Consider the following 22,171-nt stretch of genomic DNA (forward strand, 5'->3'; position numbering starts at 1 on the left):
TTTTTACCTAAACAACGGTAAAACTTTTAGTCCACTTGCTCGTTTCACTAAAACCATCAACATGAATTTTACTATTACGAGTGAATGATTAACTGTCACTTGCGCTAGATCTACAGTAAAGTAAAGTTTTAATTTTGAACGGCATTACCTTTTTAGTAACGGATTAACGATAAGCGAAGTTAACTTTGTGACTAACGTTGCGGCACACAGATATGTTACAGAACCGCATCACCCCTAGCCTATGGGATAAATACCTGCTGGAATGTACGACGTTAATGCAGGATGGCAGCAGACCGTATTATTCGTTTCGGATCTCTTGATAAGTATGGAAGTGTGATTACGCATGTCAATCACATCGCGATTATGGGCAGGATGGGGTTCACGCCTGAGCCTCAGGACGTGCGCTAGCAGCGAATGTCGGGTGTTTCAAGCGTCAACTTCGCATCTTAATATCTCGGGATGTAATGGGAATATTGCGATGCAATCAACGCCATTGTGTATGTGCTTTGTCATGCTATGGATTTCTGAAGAAAAAATATAGACGGTCCATTTAAAAAAACATAAGTTTGTGTTAAAAAACACATACGCTTCGTTTTAGAATGTTTCCAAATATGTACATTCATGGGCCGCAGGCCGACATTGATACGGGTGAAAGTCGTTTTCCAATAGCTGTTATTGTTCCAGAGATATTTTGAGTGGACAAGATAGCTGGGACACCCTGTATATAACAAATATGTAGCCCATGACTTGAAATGTTAACTACATAATTGTTGAAAAATTTGAAGTAAATAGCTCAAAAACATTTTCGAGGACTTTTGGTAACAATGTGCAGTATCGACTTGTCTTTTTCTAACGTTGTTTCCCCTTTATATAGTATATACACTCCTGGAAATGGAAAAAAGAACACATTGACACAGGTGTGTCAGACCCACAATACTTGCTCCGGACACTGCGAGAGGGCTGTACAAGCAATGATCACACGCACGGCACAGCGGACACACCAGCAACCGCGGTGTTGGCCGTCGAATGGCGCTAGCTGCGCAGCATTTGTGCACCGCCGCCGTCAGTGTCAGCCAGTTTGCCGTGGCATACGGAGCTCCATCGCAGTCTTTAACACTGGTAGCATGCCGCGAAAGCGTGGACGTGAACCGTATGTGCAGTTGACGGACTTTGAGCGAGGGCGTATAGTGGGCATGCGGGAGGCCGGGTGGACGTACCGCCGAATTGCTCAACACGTGGGGCGTGAGGTCTCCACAGTACATCGATGTTGTCGCCAGTGGTCGGCGGAAGGTGCACGTGCCCGTCGACCTGGGACCGGACCGCAGCGACGCACGGATGCACGCCAAGACCGTAGGATCCTACGCAGTGCCGTAGGGGACCGCACCGCCACTTCCCAGCAAATTAGGGACACTGTTGCTCCTGGGGTATCGGCGAGGACCATTCGCAACCGTCTCCATGAAGCTGGGCTACGGTCCCGCACACCGTTAGGCCGTCTTCCGCTCACGCCCCAACATCGTGCAGCCCGCCTCCAGTGGTGTCGCGACAGGCGTGAATGGAGGGACGAATGGAGACGTGTCGTCTTCAGCGATGAGAGTCGCTTCTGCCTTGGTGCCAATGATGGTCGTATGCGTGTTTGGCGCCGTGCAGGTGAGCGCCACAATCAGGACTGCATACGACCGAGGCACACAGGGCCAACACCCGGCATCATGGTGTGGGGAGCGATCTCCTACACTGGCCGTACACCACTGGTGATCGTCGAGGGGACACTGAATAGTGCACGGTACATCCAAACCGTCATCGAACCCATCGTTCTACCATTCCTAGACCGGCAAGGGAACTTGCTGTTCCAACAGGACAATGCACGTCCGCATGTATCCCGTGCCACCCAACGTGCTCTAGAAGGTGTAAGTCAACTACCCTGGCCAGCAAGATCTCCGGATCTGTCCCCCATTGAGCATGTTTGGGACTGGATGAAGCGTCGTCTCACGCGGTCTGCACGTCCAGCACGAACACTGGTCCAACTGAGGCGCCAGGTGGAAATGGCATGGCAAGCCGTTCCACAGGACTACATCCAGCATCTCTATGATCGTCTCCATGGGAGAATAGCAGCCTGCATTGCTGCGAAATGTGGATATACACTGTACTAGTGCCGACATTGTGCATGCTCTGTTGTCTGTGTCTATGTGCCTGGGGTTCTGTCAGTGTGATCATGTGATGTATCTGACGCCAGGAATGTGTCAATAAAGTTTCCCCTTCCTGGGACAATGAATTCACGGTGTTCTTATTTCAATTTCCAGGAGTGTATATTTATATATGACATATCTTTTAAAAATTGATGTTGTATCCAACTGAAGGTTTATTAGCGTAGCAAGTAAAAATGAGAAGCAAATCAGCCACAAACTTTTCCAGAGTTTTTCTGACATCATTTCCTCTTTATATAGTACAAAAATTTATATAAAACGTATATTTAAAGAAAAGAATTGTAGCCTGTGCCTGTCTGAAGGTTCATGTTAAAATCTGAAGGAAAGATTTTTCCTCAGAACGTTTCTTCTGTCTGTGTGGCCAATGGCTGTCCAAACGTTCATTGGAGACTCATGTAAATATTTGAAGTAAATCAGTCAAGAATTTGCGAGTTTTTTTGGTAACAGTGTGCAACATCGGCTAGACTTTGTATGGTATTATACATTTTAAATACGAGTAAGTATATGTATACTACAATTTAAAAAATGTAGCCAGAACTGTCTAAAGGTTTTTTTAGAGTGCAATTTCAAAATCTGAAACCAATCGCTCAAGGAAACTGTCGATAATTTTGTTAACAACGTTTCCTGTTTAAATAATTAATTTTTACTTATATACCACACAAAAATATGTAGTCCATGTCCGTCCAAACGCTTACTAGATTACCATTTAAAAACTTACATAAAATCGGTCAAGAACACGTCCAGAATTTTTCTGAGATTATTTCGTCATTATATAGTACACACCATACATATATTAACCTTTCCGTGGAGCATTGTTGAAGCAACTTTCTGACATCCTATTAGAATTGTGACCAAGTGACTATATTTATTTTTTGGTAATTTTATTTTTGTGATTTAGGACTAAAAACTATGGTGGTACATGTATCACCATGGCACCTCTGTGAGGTATTAAAACTAAGATGGTAAACAGATTTCTCACTTCCGTTTCGTAAGCTGTTATGTGTTGCCATTTGATGTAAAAAAATAATGAACAGTGTTTCCTTTTTTGTTTTCTTTTTCTTTATTTAAAAAAATATTTGTTACCGATGCTAAAGTTTACTTTCCACAATGTGAAAACAATCCTAGAAACTTTATCATGCAGGAAAGGTATGAGCTGACACGAGTTCCAATAATGTGTGTTGCAGAAGCGAAGCAATGTGTTCCGACGACAGTTGATCCTACTTCAGCGAGTAACTGATTGTTGTAGCAGTTTTCATGCACCTGGTGCAGTGTTCTTCCAAAATATGTTAGGCATAGGTCAAGGTGGTAAGACGTATTCCCAAAAGCTTCGGGATACCCCTAAGTTAGTGGTATATATGCTTCCCAAGGACCGAAAATGGCAGATTAATTCCGTGGTGAGTGTACTTCCCAAGCCCCTTCTACAAACTAATTTGTTCGTAGCCATACTTCCCACCAATCATTGAAACACCATTTTTTGGTGGGATATATACTTGCCACAGTCGTGAATGCTACATCTCACAGCAAACTGAAACTACAGCTGGTGCAGCGGACTGCCACTTTATGCCATACGCGTAGAAGAGTGGTAACACATATTTGCTTAAACACTGTAATGAAATAAAGTTAGTGGAAGTATGTCCCCTACTCCTCGCGAAAGTGATAAAGTAGCTTGCGTATTTCTCAGGGTTATTGTCGTGTAAATATCAGAAGGAAAATTGTCTAGAACTTGTTCAGATGTCTGCTCACAACATTCGCCATTTACATAGTAAATATATATTTGTATACAACATACATAAAAAATGTGTAACCTATGTCCGTCTGAACGTTTATTGAAGTATCGTGTAAAAATTTAATCTAAATCGGCCATGAGCTTTTCGATATTTTTGCTAACTATGTTGCCTCTGCATATATTATTACATAGAAAATTAGATAGCATATATATATTAAAGATATGTAGTCTATGTCCATCGAAACTTTTATTAGATTATCGTGTAAAATTTTGAAGCAACAAGTCCAGACGTTTGCTAAGAACGTTTCCGATAAACTATAGTGAATATACCGGATGATCAAAAAGTCAGTATAAATTTGAAAACTTAATAAACCACGGAATAATGTAGATAGAGAGGTAAAAATTGACACACATGCTTGGAATGACGTGGGGTTTTATTAGAATGAAAAAAAAGCACCCCATATTGCTAAACACGTGAAAGATCTCTTGCGCGCATCGTTTGGTGATGATCGTGTGCTCAGTCGCCACTTTCGTCATGCTTGGCCTCCCAGTCCTCAGTCCGTGCGATTATTGGCTTTGGGGTACCTGAAGTCGCAAATGTATCGTGATCGACCGACATCTCTAGGGATGCTGAAAGACAACATCCGACGGCAAAGCCTCATCATAACTCCGGACATGATTTACAGTGCTGTTCACAACATTATTCCTCGGCTACAGCTGTTGCTGAGGAATGATGGTGGACATATTGAGCATTTTCTGTAAAGAACATCAGCTTTGTTTTGTCTTACTTTGTTATGCTAATTATTGCTATTCTGATCAGATGAAGCGCCATCTGTCGGACATTTATTGAACGTTTGTATGTTTTTGGTTCTAATAAAAACCCAAGTCATTCCAAGCATGTGTGTCAATTTGTACCTCTCTATCTACATTATTCCGTGATTTATTCAGTTTTCAAATTTATACAGACTTTTTGATCACCTGGTATATTTTTATGTCATATATATTAAAAATATGTAGCCTATTTCGTCAAACCATTTATTAGAGCGACGTGTAAAAATTCTAAGTAAATCAGTCCAGTACTTGTCTCAATATAGCAGTATAAATTATCGATGATAGTGGGGCTGTTACTTGGTGTGAAATGAATTTGTGGGAGACAGTAGCATGTGTCCGTCTGAAGGTTTATTATAGTATCGTGTAAAAATTCAAACTACACGGGTCAATAACATGTCCAGATTTTCTCTGACATCATCTCCCCTTTATATACTGTATTCTGTATATTTATACACCACATTTATTTAAAACAGTCCAACGTCACAGTACCGAGGGGCCTGCTGCGATGGTGGCTCAATCTCTTCGAACGAAAGCAAAAAACAATAAAATATCCGACAGAAATGACCAGTTAAACGATACACTACGGGACAGTACAAAAATGCCTTGTCAGTTAAATATTTGTGTTTGAAGAAAAAGATCGAAATTCACTTTTGCGGTATTTTCAACTATGTACCACTAGCTTTGCAGGCCATCTGATAACATGGCGTAGAACCAGACTTTCCCCTCAATGTTAATTTATTTTCCGCTGTCGAGATATATAAAGAATGAATAGTGCATGTCATTTCTGGTCATTTATACTTGTATTTTCTTTCAAGAGTTGAAATTTGAAAAGGAAAATCCGTGATGCTGTTGACAAATAGATATTAATGTGTATTTCTCTCATGATATGTTATATGTAACACAATTTATAGGGTACGTTTTGTAATTTCGTGTATTATTTGCTTATTGATGCAGAAACACGTTTATAACTGACAGTCTATGTGTATGAATCTTATGTCATTAAATCTTTTTCCCTACGGTGTTACTGTTCTTTGTCGATGTATATTTTATGGTCATTTTATTTTTATTGTAGTCACTATTCTACACCAGCATTCATTCATTGAATTGACAACTGTACTACCATAAACAGTTACTACATACAGTCTACGTGCTCAGTTTGTTGAGATTAAAACTAGACCCCCATGTAAGTACTGAAATAACTGGGCATAGAGTATTTGTAATGATGATGCATTACATTGGTATGTGTTTTTTTATAATATCTGTACATTTTCATACAACCTATGTCAGACGATGATTTTTCGAAATCTGTAACATTTAATAAAGAATTCTGCTGTCAAGAATTTTTCATACATGAAGTTTGTGTCAAATCTGAGTGGTCGACTACCTCAACTACAGACGAATTCCTGGATCAAGTAATGGTAATCTTACATACATACTGTCAGGCACATTACAAGTATGAAGATAAGCATTCATTGATGTATCTAACATAACTATGATGTTGTAGAGCCGGCCGTAGTGGCCGTGCGGTTAAAGGCACTGCAGTCTGGAACCGCAAGACCGCTACGGTCGCAGGTTCGAATCCTGCCTCGGGCATGGATGTTTGTGATGTCCTTATGTTAGTTCGGTTTAACTAGTTCTAAGTTATAGGGGACTAATGACCACAGCAGTTGAGTCCCATAGTGCTCGGAGCCATTTGAACCATTTTTTGATGTTGTAGACGAATAGCTTGATTACTATATACTTCCAGCATAAATATATTATGTGTCTACACTTCACATATTGGACTATGTTTATAAAACTGTAATGGGGAGAAAGGAAAGGACTGATAATTTCCCTACCCGGTTCGCGGATGGGAGAATGCTCGCTAGATAAACTATGTGATCAAAAGTATCGGGACACCTTGCTGAAAATGACTTACAAGTTCCTGGCACCCTCCATCGGTAATGCTGCAATTCAGTATGGTGTTGACCCACTCATAGCCTTGATGACAGCTTCCACTCTCGCAGGCATACGTGCTGGAAGGTTTGTTGGAGAATGGCAGCCCATTCTTCATGGAGCGCTGCACTGAGGAGAGGTATCGATGTCGGTCGGTCAGGCCTGGCACGAAATCGGCGTTCCAAAACATCCCAAAGGTATCATGTAGGACTCAGGTGAGGACTCTGTACAGGCTAGTTCAATACAGGGATGCTATAGTTGTGTAACCACTCAGCCACAGGTTGTGCTTGAAATATGCAATCGCCATCCTCAAATTGCCCGAATTGCTCTTCAACTGTGGGAAGCAGGAAAGTGCTTAAAACATCAATGGAGGTCTGTGTTGTGATAGTGCCACGGAAAACAACAAGGGGAGCAAGCACCCTCCATGAAAAATACGACCACATCATAACAGCACCGCCTCAGAATTTTACTGTTGGCACTACATACGCTGGCAGATGACGCTCACCGGGCATTCGCCATATCCACACCCTGCCATCACTCCACACAACGTTTTTCCACTGTTCAATCGTCCAATGTTTACGCTCCTTACACGAAGTGAGGCGTCGTTTGGCATTTAAAGGCGTGATGTGTGGCTTATGAGTAGCCGCTCGACCATAAAATCCAAGTTTGCTCACCTCCCGCCTAACCGTCATAGCACGTGCAGTGGATCCTGATGCAGTTTGGAATTCCTGTGTGATGGTCTGGATATATGTCTGCCTATTACAATGACTGGGTGTTGTGTGATGTCCTTAGGTTAGTTAGGTTTAAGTAGTTCTAAGTTCTAGGGGACTGATGACCATAGCTGTTAAGTCCCATAGTGCTCAGAGCCATTTTGCCTATTACACATTACGACCCTCTTCAACAGTCGGTGGTCTCTGTCAGTCAACAGACGAAATAGGCGTGTATGCTTTTGTGCTGTAGGTGTCCCTTCACGTTTCCACTTACCTATCACATCGGAAAAAGTGTTTATGAGTGTGGAAATCTCGCGTACGACGTATGACAGAAGTGATACCGAATCACCTGACCATGTTCGATGTCCGTGAGTTCCGCTGAGCGCCCCATTGTGCTTTCTCACGATGTCTAATGACTACTGAGGACGCCGATATGGAGCATCTGGCAGTAAGTGGCAGCACAATGCACCTAATATGAAAAACGTATGATTTTTGGGGGTGTCCGGATATTTTTGATCACGTATGCTGGAGACTAGAGAATTTAATTACCAAGAGTGGGCCAAAACTAGTAGCTGCTGTCTCGTTATACGATACTGGATTGTCAAAGGCTAAAGGGACAAAATATTAGAGTAAGGATGGCCGTTGTGCAGCGGTTAGCTCCTCACACATATGTTGTTGTTGTTGTTGTTGTTGTTGTGGTCTTCAGTCCTGAGACTGGTTTGATGCAGCTCTCCATGCTACTCTATCCTGTGCAAGCTTCTTCATCTCCCAGTACCTACTACAACCTACATTCTTCTGAATCTGCTTAGTGTATTCATCTCTTGGTCTCCCTCTACGATTTTTACCCTCCACGCTGCGCACCAATACTAAATTGGTGATCCCTCGATGTCTCAGAACATGTCCTACCAACCGATCCCTTCTTCTAGTCAAGTTGTGCCACAAGCTCCTCTTCTCCACAATTCTATTCAATACCTCCTCATTAGTTACGCGATCTACCCATCTAATCTTCAGCATTCTTCTGTAGCAACACATTTCGAATGCTTCTATTCTCTTCTTGTCTAAACTATTAATCGTCCACGTTTCACTTCCACACATGGCTACGCTCCATACAAATACTTTCAGGAACAACTTCCTGACACTTAAAACTATACTCAATGTTAACAAATTTTTCTTTTTCAGAAACGCTTTCCTTGCCATTGCCGGTCTACATTTTATATCCTCTCTACTTCGACCATCATCAGTTATTTTGCTCCCCAAACAGCAAAACTCCTTTACTACTTTAAGTGTCTCATTTCCTAATGTAATACCCTCAGCATCACCCGACTTAATTCGACTACATTCCATTATCCTCGTTTTGCTTTTGTTGATGTTAAATTTATATCCTCCTTTCAAGACACTGTCCATTCCATTCAAGTGCTCTTCCAAGTCCTTTGCTGTCTCTGACAGAATTACAATGTCACCTGCGAACCTCAAAGTTTTTATTTCTTCTCCGTGGATTTTAATACTTGCTTCGAACTTTTCTTTTGTTTCCTTTATTGTTTGCTCAATATACAGATTGAATAACATCGGGGATAGGCTACAACCCTGTCTTACTCCCTTCCCAACCACTGCTTCCCTTTCATACTCCTCGACTCTTATAACTGCCATCTGCTTTCTGTACAAATTGTAAATAGCCTTTCGGTCCCTGTATTTTACCCTTGCCACATTCAGAATTTGAAATAGAGTGTTCCAATCAACATTGTCAAAAGCTTACTCTAAGTCTACAAATGCTAGAAACGTATGTTGGCCTTTCTTTAATCTTTCTTCTAAGAATAGTCGTAAGGTCAGTATTGCCTCACGTGTTCCAGTATTTCTACGGAATCCAAACTGATCTCCCACGAGGTCGGCTTCTATCAGTTTTTCCATTCGTCTGTAAGGAATTTGCGTTAGTATTTTGCAGCTGTGACTTATTAAACTGATAGTTCGGTAATTTTCATGTGTGTCAACATCTGCTTTCTTTGGGATTGGAATTATTATATCTTCTTGAAAGAATGAAATGCTAAAAATCCTATTAATGTACGATGGGAAGTCGTTAAATAAAAAAATAAGATAAAAATTAAAAAAAATACTAACGTACCAAAGCAGCAACATGTATCTGATCGCAGGAAGCAACTGTAAATGGACAATTTCAGAATCAGGAGATTGGTCAAATCACAGATGAGTAACTGTTACCATCGACCAGTAGAATGAGAGACCAGTGTTTTTGCGTGCGTGTGCATGCGTGTGTGTGTGTGAGTGTGGGGAGGGGGGGGGGGAAATGGGCAGCAGAACAGCACATCGACCAGTGAATCAACGTCGAGTGGTTAAAATTCCACGAGCTGTCTGCCGAGTTCTCCTCCGCTGTTGTCGAGTGCTGACTCACTGCCGTGTCGCCTACGGTCCAGTCCTGATGCAGCAGTGACGTCACTGGTGCTCTCCGTCGCCGAACAAGGCAATATTTACGTCCCGCGTCGGACGCCAGCGCTTCAGCGTCGCTATCGCCGAATGCGACATCGGACGCAGCCTTTTACTGGGCGCGTCTCCTGTGATTATAATTCCAGTAGCGTCCTTCGTTACGGTATCCCAGAAGGCGTTTTACTTCGTGATAATGGATATGCGAGGGCTGTTCAGAAAGTAAGCTCCGATTGATCGCGAAATGGGAACCACAGTGAAAATTAGAAATGTTTTATTTTTAACAGTTAGCTACACCATCCACTACCTCTCTACGTAGTTGCCGTTCTGACTAAGACATTTGTCGTAGCGTTGAACCAACTTTCCAATACCCTCATCATAAAAGACAGCCGCCAGTGCATTCCGCCAATTCTCTACGCTGGCCTACAGCTCGTTTTCTGTGCCAAAATGTTGTCTTCATAGCCAGCGGTTCATGTGAGCAGAAATGAAACGCAGGGGGAGTCAATTACGGGCTGTATTGTGGGTAGTCAAACATTTCCAATTGAAAACGATGCAGGAGCACCTTCATTGCCCCTTCAGAATGCGGCTGAGAATATTGCCTTGTAGAAGAAACTGCACGACAGTTATGTAATGTTGGCTGTATAGCTTCAGGCGAAATTTCTCACCAGGTCCTCGTACTTGGCGGGAGACACTATTCTCTAGACAACTTTACGCGATCACTGTGAGCTCAGAAATGAGAGGAGTGACGTGATGCTATCTAGGGTCATACTAGAGACACTGCCCAACACATCTGTGCAAAGCTTTATCGGATTATCATAGTCGTTTCCATTTCGCGATCAATCGGAGCTTACTTTCTGAACAGCCCTCGTAGTTTCGAAGGCAATTCCGTGTCTATATTCCAAATAGTGTTCTTAAACCATAAATTTTTTAGAATAGTGTAGGCGTAAACAGCTCTCACGATTTAGCCAACTTCGCTCTAGAATGCGCACTGTTTTAACACTCACAGACACCTTATCTACGTTGAAAGCTTTTACTCACATAGTTTTACAAACCTTATGACCTGCAGTAATTTTGTTGGAGGCTGGATACTGAGTTAGTGTCATGTGTCTTTAGGAGCCAGGTAAACTTCTCCGTCACTGAGGCACAAAGTAACAAGAACGCACGCGTCCTGCTTTATTCTTTCGGATTATTTCGTCTACGCGCCTCACCTGAAGTCGCCAGTGATATCCGTCGATAATTACAGCCATTTCAAAGAGAATTTTCCTTCGTGGCTCTCTTCTTGTGCCAGATTTTCGGCCTCTGCGTTCATGTCTCCCAATAATTCTGTCAGTATTGCACATGCGTGTGGACGCACGTGAACAGGTCGGCGACGGAACGTTGAAAGGAACTGCGGTTTACTGGAGGCAAATCCAACGCCATATCCTCAAATTTTACCATAGACGGTTACGGCAGATAGAACTAATGGGCTTCCAAACACAACACTGACCATATAGTCGAAATGCTGACACCCACAGAAGAAGCAGGAGCGAGAAATAGCGAAACAAAATATGGGAAAGTACTGGAATCGATTAGGTGAATGAAACTCAGGCATCGTTCTGTTTTACGTACCAACTTTATAAGAATGACGCTAAATCAATTTGTAATGAAATTTGATTTGGTAAAGCGTCTGATTTAGGAAAATGGGGTGGCAGTTCCTAAGCGGAGGACGGAGATGGAGGTGGTGTGAAGAGAAATGCCAGAAATTTATATATCACGAAAATGACGCACCGAAGACTGAGTTTACAAGTAGGAGCGGATTATTGACGCACTAAAATACAGTAACTACAGTCAATAAATCTACCATACAACAAGTAGGAGCGGAGCATTTACGTACTAAAATACAATAACTGCAGTCAATAAATCTACCACAAAGTATTTGTTCCTACTGATTGCAAAAATTATATTTAACTAGACAAGAGCCGAAACTGGCTAAAGGCACTACTGTATACTGTCGTTGGACAACATTTACAGCAGCGGAAACCTGAAACATACCTGGTGATTACATTAAAAGTGCAGCTATTTGCGGAGTTCCAATGTAAGCAGATCCCATTTATGCAGGAAAAAAATTAGTTCCAAGTTTGGCTACCAGTTTCAAATCTGACCCTGTACAGCATCTCGTCGATGTGGTGTTAATATTGAACAAACTGTGAAAGCCTTTCTCAATTGTTTGGCCTTTCCTGCACACGTCCCATGCCTAGTACATTACATATGGAAACATTTCTATTTGTCTTTTCTTGCATTCACAGTGCCAGATTTGCAAGTCATGGCAAAAAATTGGCACTAATAGTTTTCCAGTGTAAATCGGTTCCGTATTAACGCATTAGTGCATCTCCCAAGTATTGCTGCCGTACGATAATTACAGCCGACAATGGACCTCTATGAGTAGATGCACTTTAAGTATAACTACGTGGTATGTCGTTCAAAATTGAAACCGATAATTTCCTTTTGTTATACTGTGTTATGGTAATAGACAATATCCAATTTTAAAAGAAATTATACAATTTATGTTAGAGCTACTATCATAGATCGTCCACTAGTTACATAGTTGTGGGAGTGATGGGTGCCTCCAACAATTGATATCATTGACCTAGAATCAAAATACAGGCTGTGATTTTCGGCTAACGATGAAGGGCGGCTATGAAGAGGCACTTGATAAGTGCTTCTTCAGATGTCACTCTTGTAAGATGAAGGAAGTGACTATCTTGATCTGACACTCTTAGGACTAAAGAGCCTCATTGGAAGAGTAGGTCATACCTGTACTGCATGAGTGTATGACTGTGTCGTTAATCCACCATCACGGAAGAGACGTCATAGCACCACATAGACTGAGTGAGATGGTGCCATGAGGTGGTGGATGTCTATTTGGGAAAAGCCTATTTTTTTGGCACAGGATCTGTTATGGGTCGTAACGTGTGGTTGGATAGAATTGGGAGCCAGTTAGTGATTTTAGATAGACACCACTTTAAATGGTTCTTATGGAAGTTGGAGGAAGGTTACTATAGTGCTCATACGAGGGTCACTCCAAGGGAAATGCACACTAGTTTTTTAAATCCATCTTTTATTCTACATGTTTGAAAGTCATACAGTGTGTAGATACATCCTTTAGGAACAATATTTTCATTTCCATCCCTGTCAACTGCCTTACTCCATCTTGGACCAGCGCCTGTATACCCGCACGGTAAAACTCTGGACCAACCTGTTGGAGACACTGTTTGGCAGCGTGCACAAAGGAGTCATCACCTTCAAACTTTGTTCCACGAAGAGGGTCTTCCAGTTTCTCAAAGAGATGATAGTCACATGGAGCCAGGTCAGGACTGTAAGATGGGTGTTTCAGTGTTGTCCATCCGAGTTTTGTGATCGCTTCCATGGGTTTTTGACTGACATGTGGCCGTGCATTGTCGTGCAACAGCAAAACATCCTGCTTTTGCCGATGCGGTCGAACACGACTCAGCCGAGCTTGAAGTTTCTTCAGTGTCATCACATATGCATCAGAATTTATGGTGGTTCCACTTCGCGTGATATCCACAAGCAAGAGTCCTTCGGAACCAAATAAAAACCATAGCTACAACTTTTCCAGCAGAAGGTGTGGTTTTGAAGGTTTTTTTTTTCGGGGGAATTTGCGTCATGCCATTCCATTTATTGCCCCTTCGTCTCTGGTGAAAAATGATGGAGCCATGTTTCATACCCTGTCACAATTCTTCCAAGAAATACATCTGCACCATTCTCGTGCTGTTCCCAAAGTTCGCTACATACCGTTTTTCTTGTTTCTTTGTGAGCCACTGTCAACATCCTGGGAACCCACCTGGCACAATCCTTTTTTAACGCCAACATTTTCCTTTTTTTTTTTTTTTTTGCAAAAGCACTTCCTTCCCGTATCCCAACGTAGCGTGACAATTTGTTCACTGTGATGCGTCTGTCAGCAGTCACCAATTCGTTAACTCCCTGCACATTGTCTGGAGTGTGTGCAGTACGAGGCCTACCGCTGCGAGGACAATCCTCAATATTGCCGTGCCCACTTTCATCACGTAACCTTCTTGCCTACCGATTAACTGTACTGCGATCGACAGCAGCATCTCCATACACCTTTTTGAATCTCTTGTGGATGTTTCCCACTGTCTCGTTTTCACAGCACAGGAATCCAATGACAGTACGTTGCTTCTGGCGAACGTCAAGTGAAGCAGCCATCTTGAAGACATGTTGTGACGGCGCCACTCACGGGAACAGGTTGAACTAAGTTTCAAAACAAGCGGGAAGGATGTTTCTACACAATGTAAAACTTTCACACATGCACAGTGAAAACTGTATTTTTACAAAAATAGTGTGCATTTCTTTTGGAGTGACCCTCGTAGTTCCATTATGAGATATTGTGTGATTGGGAAATCTACCTCGGAGACCGATCTCGTTGGTATCTCAGTAGCCTCGTCTGAACCATAACACGCAAGTTGCGCATGTAAACGGTCAGGTGCCACCACTGCACGCCTTATCCTTGAAATTTTCCTCAAGGTTGATGGAGGGAACTCACAGTACTTGATGTGCCAGTGTGCATAGCTCGACAATGGATGACCATTCGAGAGGGACCTCAGTTTGTACACACGGGAGCCAGGGTTGTAACATCTGCCTAGTGAGGGGACGTGGTCAGGCAGCACACCTGGATGCCTGGTCCTTCAAGTGGCCCTCACAGTCACTGGACCTGCCCTACCGACCTGTGACCTGGACGCGACTGGTGCCCACCTGGCAGAGCCCTGGTGTCGTTGACGCAGGAGCCCGGCCGCGGCGTGGGCACGCGGCTGGTGAGCACGGGCAGCCAGGCGGCGCCGCTCGACGCCTGCTCCTTGAAGCGTCCCTCGTCGAAGACGCGCTGCATGTCGCGCAGCAGGAACGAGCAGATGGCCGAGCCGCGCAGCCCCGTCGTCGGGGTCGTGAACGCCGCGTGGAAGCGGCCCGAATCCGACGACGTGCGGTACACGCTCTCTGCAACACGGCACGCGGGGAGATGCAGGAGGCAGGTGGAAATTGTAGTAGGCAGGTGGAAAAGGAAGAGGCGGGCAGAGGAGATGGACAGAGAGAGGGGGACAAGAAATTGGACAAGTACAGGTGAGAGGGTGAGGTGAACGAAATGGCGGGTGGACGGTGCTGAGGCAGAGGGAGCACGAGATGTGCGCAGTTTACGCTTCTTGATGATTGATAAGGAACATCTGACACTTTCTGAGGAACAACTGCTAATTGCATCAAAACAACCGCCAAACACTCGAGCATAGATAGTACACTACTGGCCATTAAAATTGCTAAACCACGAAGATGGCGTGCTACGGACGCGAAATTTAGCCGACAGGAAGAAGATGCTGCGAAATGCAAATGATTAGCTTTTCAGAGCATTCACACTAGGGTGCCGCCTGTGGCTACACCTACAACTTGCTGACATGAGGAAAGTTTCCAACCCATTTCTCATACACAAACACCAGTTGACCGGCGTTTCCTGCTGAAACGTTGTTGAGATGCATCGTGTAAGGAGGAGAAATGCGTACCATCACGTTTCCGACTTTGATAAAGGTCGGATTGTAGCCTATCGCGATTGCGGTTTATCGTATCGTGACGTTGCTGCTCGAGTTGGTCGAGATCCAATGACTGATAGCAGAATATGGAATCGGTGGGTTCAGGAGGGTAATACGGAACGCCGTGCTTGATACCAACGGCCTCGTATCACTAGCAGTCGAGATGACAGGCATCTTATCCGCATGGCTGTAACGGATCGTGCAGCCACGTCTCGATCCCTGAGTCAACAGATGGGGACGTTTGCAAGACAACAACCATCTGCACGAACAGTTCGACGACGTTTGCAGCACCATGGACTATCAGCTTGGAGACCACGGCTACGGTTACCCTTGACACTGCATCACAGACAGGAGCGCCTGCAATGGTGTACTCAACGACGAACCTAGGTGCACGAATGGCAAAACGTCATTTTTTCGGATGAATCCAGGTTCTGTCCACAGCACCATGATGGTTGCATCCGTGTTTGACGACAGCGCGGTGAACGCACATTGGAAGCGTGTATTCTTTACCGCCATACTGGCGTATCACCCGGCGTGATGGTATGGGTGCCATTGGTTACACTTCTCGGTCACCTCTTGTTCGCATTGACGGCACTTTGAACACTGGACGTTACATTTCAGATGTGTTACGACCCGTGGCTCTATCCTTCATTCGATCCCAGAGAAACCCTACAGGATAATGCACGACCACATGTTGCAGGTCTTGTACGGTCCTTTCTGGATACAGAAAATGTTCGACTCCTGCCCTGGCCAGCATATTCTCCAGATCTCTCACCAAATGAAAACGTCTGGTCAATGGTGGCCGAGCAACTGGCTCGTCACAATACGCCAGTCACTACTTTTGATGAACCGTGGTATCGTGTTGAAGCTGCATGGGCAGCTGTACCTGGGCACGCCATCCAAGCTGTGTTTGACTCAACGCCCAGGCGTATCAATTCCGTTATTACGGCCAGAGGTGGTTGTTCTGGGTACTGATTCCTCAGGATCTATGGTCCCAAATTGCGTGAAAATGTAATCAATGTCAGTTCTAGTATAATATATTTGTCCAATGAATACCCATTTATCATCACCATTTCTTCTTGGTGTAGCAATTTTAATGGCCAGTAGTGTAAAAGAAAATGTAAAGGCGGCACATGTTACATGCAGCGAAGTCTGTGTATGAACGCTCTGTATGCATTTGACAGTTCGTGCAGTACAGTGTCTGATTAAGATTCTTAGGCTGATTAGTGTAATATTCCATGTAGTACGGCCACATGACTGCAATACATCATTTAAGAGCTTACTATAGGGGACAAGAATTGCTCCTACTGTGGACACAGAAGTGGACGTGTCTAAAAGCGTCCCTTAACGATTAAAAAAAGTCGTCGAAGGTGCAAACGCTATCCGAAAGCATACTCATGCTCGTAGACGGACCACCGCACTGGAAGAGGATCGATACTTAGCCAAAATGGAGAAAAGGAATATCTCATCCCTAGACATATCGCTGCAATCCTTGCAACGGATACTGGTGCCCATGTCTCTGCCAGAACCATTTCATGGCGATTAAATAGGAATTGTTCGTATGCACGAAAGCCTGCATCCCACTTCAACCATGCGATCGTAGATCATGAGATCGATGGTTGGAGTCAACAGCAATGGGCCAGGGTAATGTTTTCCAACGAATCCCTCTTGGCTGTGGAATGTGTCGGAAAAGAGGGGAACGCCACAGAACGTTCACGAACGTCATTGGTATGGTCCATGCGTTATGCACAATCGCTGATGACCGCTGCACTTCTTTGCACGAGGTACCGTTACAGAATGGCAGTACTGCAGGGAGATTATTCCGGATGATACGCATTTATTTAGGGAAGTGGTAGGTACTAACTTTCTAATTACCAACGAAAATGCCACACCACACAGGGCTGCTGAGGTGTTGAACATACTGGAAAGTGATGACATCGAACTTATGGAATAGCCTGTGTACTCCCTGTTGTAATGGTACTTGAATTACGTAACCATTACGGCACCTCACCTCGATACCAGCAATATTCTACTGTGTTTCTGTATAATGGTTTTCATATTTCTGTGACAACATTCAGATTTGATTTCATTAATGTAGAGGTACTTCGATACATCGATATGTATATATTTCAATGATATTATTCTTATGTGTATTCTTTCTTTTGTCACTATAATCATTGACGTACTTGTAACTCAGATTTTTGGGCGCGTGAGCGGTTATTAGAGAGTCAAGCTTTGTTTTTCATGTTAAAAAGACGTAAATTGTAGTCAGTTTATGAAATGTGAACGTTAACAGTGAGGAAGATATTTTCAAGTATGTTTCATATTGTGATGTTTTGGAACGAGTTACGTGATATTGCAACAAAAGTAATAAAAAAGAAGTGTAACTTAAATTCGGAGTGCTGAATACTTGTCCTAACTTGCAAAAGTTTAGTCTTCAAGAATGTTTTATAAAACACATCTATAAGACTTTTGAATATCGCAGAATAACACCTAGGCCTCTTTGCATCCGAACTTTGAATCATCACTACCTAGATTTTCGACGATTGAGCCATGAGACCAGCGTGGGAAACACGAAAAGACGAGTGCCTAGTTTATCCATTATTTCAAGAATTGACTTTATTAACTGTGCTCTAATGACACCTGCCACATAATATAACTTTGTTGTTGCCAAAAAATTGCAATATAAACAGCGTGAGCAACACTACAATCATAATTAATTTTTTATCTTCGTTGTGGTAGGGTTGTTAGATTGTGTACACGCTATGGAGCCTGGAATGCCTGGAATGCTCTCGGCAGACATGTTTGTCAAAGTACACCCCATCCGCGAGCTGTGCAGTAACTGCAAACCTCCTTGAGAGATGAGTGGGATAATATACCCCAAGGACTCCCCAACAGTTTGGTAGCCGGCATGAGCAACAGGTGGAAAATGGCGCTAGAGGAGAACACGTTCCTTACTGAGAGTCGGATATCGAACTTTATGATGGGTCTGATCAGTGTCAAGGTATCGAAAAATTTCCGAGCAAAACCACAGGGAAAAAGGCTAACCTGCAAAATATGGAGGCGTGGTACTGCTCTGCCGTATCTGCCTGAATTGCAGAGGTTACACATGCGGGTGGTAATGGCCGGGGGAAGGTTGAGAGGAATGGAAGATGTGGAGAGAGAGATGGGGTGTAGGAAATAGGCGGATGGGGGACACAGGAGATGGACATAGAGGCCTCTTAAATGGAGAGAGAGAGAGAGGGGGGAAGGAGGATGAAGATTGAATGAGGAGGAGAAGGAAGGAGAGATGCATAGGTCAGGTGGAAACTGTAGAGAGCTAATTGGCAGGTGATAAAGGAAGAATGGAGAGAAGGAGGACGAGATGAAGAGAGTATGGATAGTAGTAGATGGAAAAACAGAGGTGGGAAGATGAGGTGGACAGAGAGACAGGGGCGAGGTGGTGGCATAGGTGGTCGCAGAGAGGGGGGAGGAAGATATGTCTGCAATACGTACGCAAACGCGAGCCAAGCTGCGGGAAATATGCTTCTAGTTCAACAACCAAAATATCGTTGTAGTTGAGCGGACACCCTTTACAGGTCAGTTAAACGTCCCCTATGTTTGATAAGGAGCGAATTGTATATTCAGTGCAGTTGTTATTCTGAGACTCATAATTACGTGAGTGAACGCGTAAGCATAGAATTGTATCGCCTCTCTGCCGAGCGCAGAGCAACAATGGTGAGTCGTGGAGTAGCTTTCGTGGAGTGTGGGCGGAGTGTTGTGTTGATGCCGTGGCTGCAGCACGTATCTTACAAGTTATGGTGAAGTAACTGAATATGTTTGCACATAAATTTTGCGTTTAATTTCAGTGTTCACAATGCAGTATCCAAATTTATCCAAAAGGTGATGTTTCTTGGTTTCATGTCAGTCGAGAGAACAACAATCAACCGCGTCGCGACGGTTACGGAAAAATAATGTAGACTGGTATGATACTAACTGCAAGTTCTAATTGAAAGAAACAAATGTAGTTTTGACTGGCTGAATATCACGAGCGCAGGTACTTTCTCGTTCGTACATCGTACCCGGAATTTTATGGAGCATCCACGCCGCGATTCGGTCACGCGCACGCTCGTGTTATAAACGACTGAATTGTTTAGTACTGTTGGAAGACCTGTGCCAATCATCGACTGATAAAATATCTGTCGAACAGTGATAATTTTGTGTTCTATGCACCGTGTTTTTGCACTGGACGTCATCAGTTAGACAGCAGCCTCATACGTCACACAGACACGTACTCGGAGTAAAAATCCTGATCGCGTCCATTGTGGAATAATGTTAATTGTGGACGGTGCAGATCCACCTTATGCGAGTGTTTAACAGAATACAGTGAATTCTCCCAGATCAGCCTGGTATTGTTGGTGTTGAGTGGCTCCTCTCCCTCCTAGACAATAGTTACTACAGGACACATCATAGCAGGCAGTGCAGGGAGCAGCCGATCAATCGCCAATGGAGGGGCGAGGTTCGTGGGTTTAGGCACACGGTCGTTGAATATCCAGCTCCGTTCCTGTGTGTAGGGAGCGTTGTACAACCTGGAGTGCTAATGGCTAGCTTTTATTACTACTACATATCGACCCGCTTTCCTCCTGGGCGTGTTACAAACGGCACAGTCAGCTGTAACGCTCCAATGTTGTTTTATTCCTCTTTAAGAAATTAATTTAAAATATAAAGTAAGAAAATACTTATATCGGACTGTTGCCGATTTGCGTCAAGTGCAGAAAAACCCTTCCATTAATAATTTTGGGAAAAAATTATTTAATACTGAGAACGTCCGAATAGCCACTCAACTTCGAATTTTTGGGGAATGCAAGAGCCGGAAGCGGTGGACGATCGGGACAGCCGTCTAAGAGCCAAGGAAGCCACAACTCGCAGAAACAAGAAAATTTTGAAATGCATTACTCTGTCTTTGCAAATTCGTGGTAGAATGGCGTGTTTGTACATAGTATCTCAGTAGGAATCTTCAGTACTCACGGATTAATTTGAATTAAAAAGCCCCATGTGGACATATCTCCTGATCCGAATGATTTCCGAGATAAAACAGATTTAATGTATACTGTTATCTGTTTCATGTATTTTTCAATACACTGTCAGATTGACACATGTACTCATCTAAAACAGATAGTAAACATTAACGGCATACGTTTTGCGAAGTACCAGTTGAAAAATACACTCTTCGTTGGTAGTCGGAGCTCTGTTCTAAGTGGAGAAAATTCAACTCTATTCAGTGTGATTCTAGGCCGAATTTCTGGAGACGCCCCCGACAGTGGTGGGATACTTATTTTATGTACCGGGTAGTTATAATTAAACTTTCCATATCTAACACGTTACAACAAGGAACTAATTACCATACGAGTACCAGACTTGGTAGCTTTAATGTCAAGTACATAGGGAAGAGAAATAATGCAGAATCAGTTCAACTGAAACACTTTTAAGGTGCTGCTACGGAACATCATACCATTACATACCGGTACCATTACTACTACAAAAGGGGCTTAATATGGCGCCCATCAGTATCCACAGGAATCTGAAAGCTCAGATTTGCATTCGTCACAGCAGAACGAAGTATGTTCGTAGGTACGCTGGCTACCTCTCTTGACACGCTTGCGCTTCTTATCAGCACGTGTGCGAATGTTCCCCTGGTAAAACCTGTCCTTCAGGTAGCCCCACAACCAGAAATAACTGACATCAGGTGACCGTGCCGTCCAAGCAGTTGGAAACAATTGCTGATAATTCGATCGTTTCCAAATCCGTTTCGGAGGAGCAGGTGAACTTCACGAGCGATGAGCGGTGGGGACCCATCTTCCATGGAAACTGTTGAGTTCAGTGCATCTCTCTCCTGTAGGGCGGCTATGAGATGCTGGCGGAGCATACGGCAGTAACGCAGGCAGTCACAATGCGCGTCTTTGGTCCTTCAGCGCCAACCTGTTCAAAGAAGAATGAGCCAATGATGAATCTAGCCGTGAAGCTATAGGGTGACACGTTTACCATACAGAGAAACTTCATGCACAGTGACTGGACGTGAAGATCTCCACACTCGGCAATTCTGTGTGTTCATCTCACCCGTCAGAGAAAATGAGCTTAGTCTGTTCATAGAATACTCCAGGGTCAGCCCTCGTCAACTTCAATTCTTGCGAGAAAGTGGAGAGCGAAGTCAGCACATCGTTGTGCGTCCTGTGGGTCAAGCTGCTATATGATGTGGACCTTGTACGGATACCATTTGAGAATAGTTCGAAGCACCTTCCGTAGAGGTTTATAATTTATATAAAAACCATCTACCAGCCACCCCACGTTTTGTAAACGTTATTTGTGTGTGCTGCGTGTGTAATTAAGATGATGAGGTAGAAAGTGACGTCCATTGACTGGAATAGCACTCACATAGTGCATATTAAAAAGTGTATCAAGCTTGCGTTCGAAAATATAAACGCACGAATATTTCGTCAGGCAGAACTACACAGCTCGTAAGTACACTAACCTGCAAGTTTACTAATGTTTATAAAAACCATCTCTGAGCAATTAGATCTTGTAAAAGAAGTAAATCTTTCGTAAAAATACCATTACCGATATGATAACAAAAACATTTCTTTTCTTTCCCAGTGCAGCAAATGAATAACATAAACAAAACTAGGTCCAACTAAGAATGCTTGTAATCTGCCATCTGAAGATGGATTTGTAAAGAAAAATCCGAAACCGGTCATGGTCTGAAGATAATAA

The 22,171-nt window shown here is 43.4% G+C and overlaps 1 protein-coding gene across 1 annotated transcript in view; it reads right to left on the reverse strand.

Annotated features, from left to right (window-relative positions):
• The window catches only part of LOC126094991 (semaphorin-2A-like), a 1,391,554-nt gene that overhangs the window by 100,735 nt on the left and 1,268,648 nt on the right, over positions 1 to 22,171 (reverse strand). Inside the window, exon 8 of the mRNA XM_049909645.1 lies at positions 14,604 to 14,843. Within this exon, the coding sequence (XP_049765602.1) occupies positions 14,604 to 14,843 (240 nt within the window). The remainder of the gene's footprint in view (positions 1 to 14,603; positions 14,844 to 22,171) is intronic.

Source organism: Schistocerca cancellata, chromosome 8 (assembly GCF_023864275.1).
Source record: "Schistocerca cancellata isolate TAMUIC-IGC-003103 chromosome 8, iqSchCanc2.1, whole genome shotgun sequence".
In the NCBI taxonomy this organism is placed as follows: domain Eukaryota; kingdom Metazoa; phylum Arthropoda; class Insecta; order Orthoptera; family Acrididae; genus Schistocerca; species Schistocerca cancellata.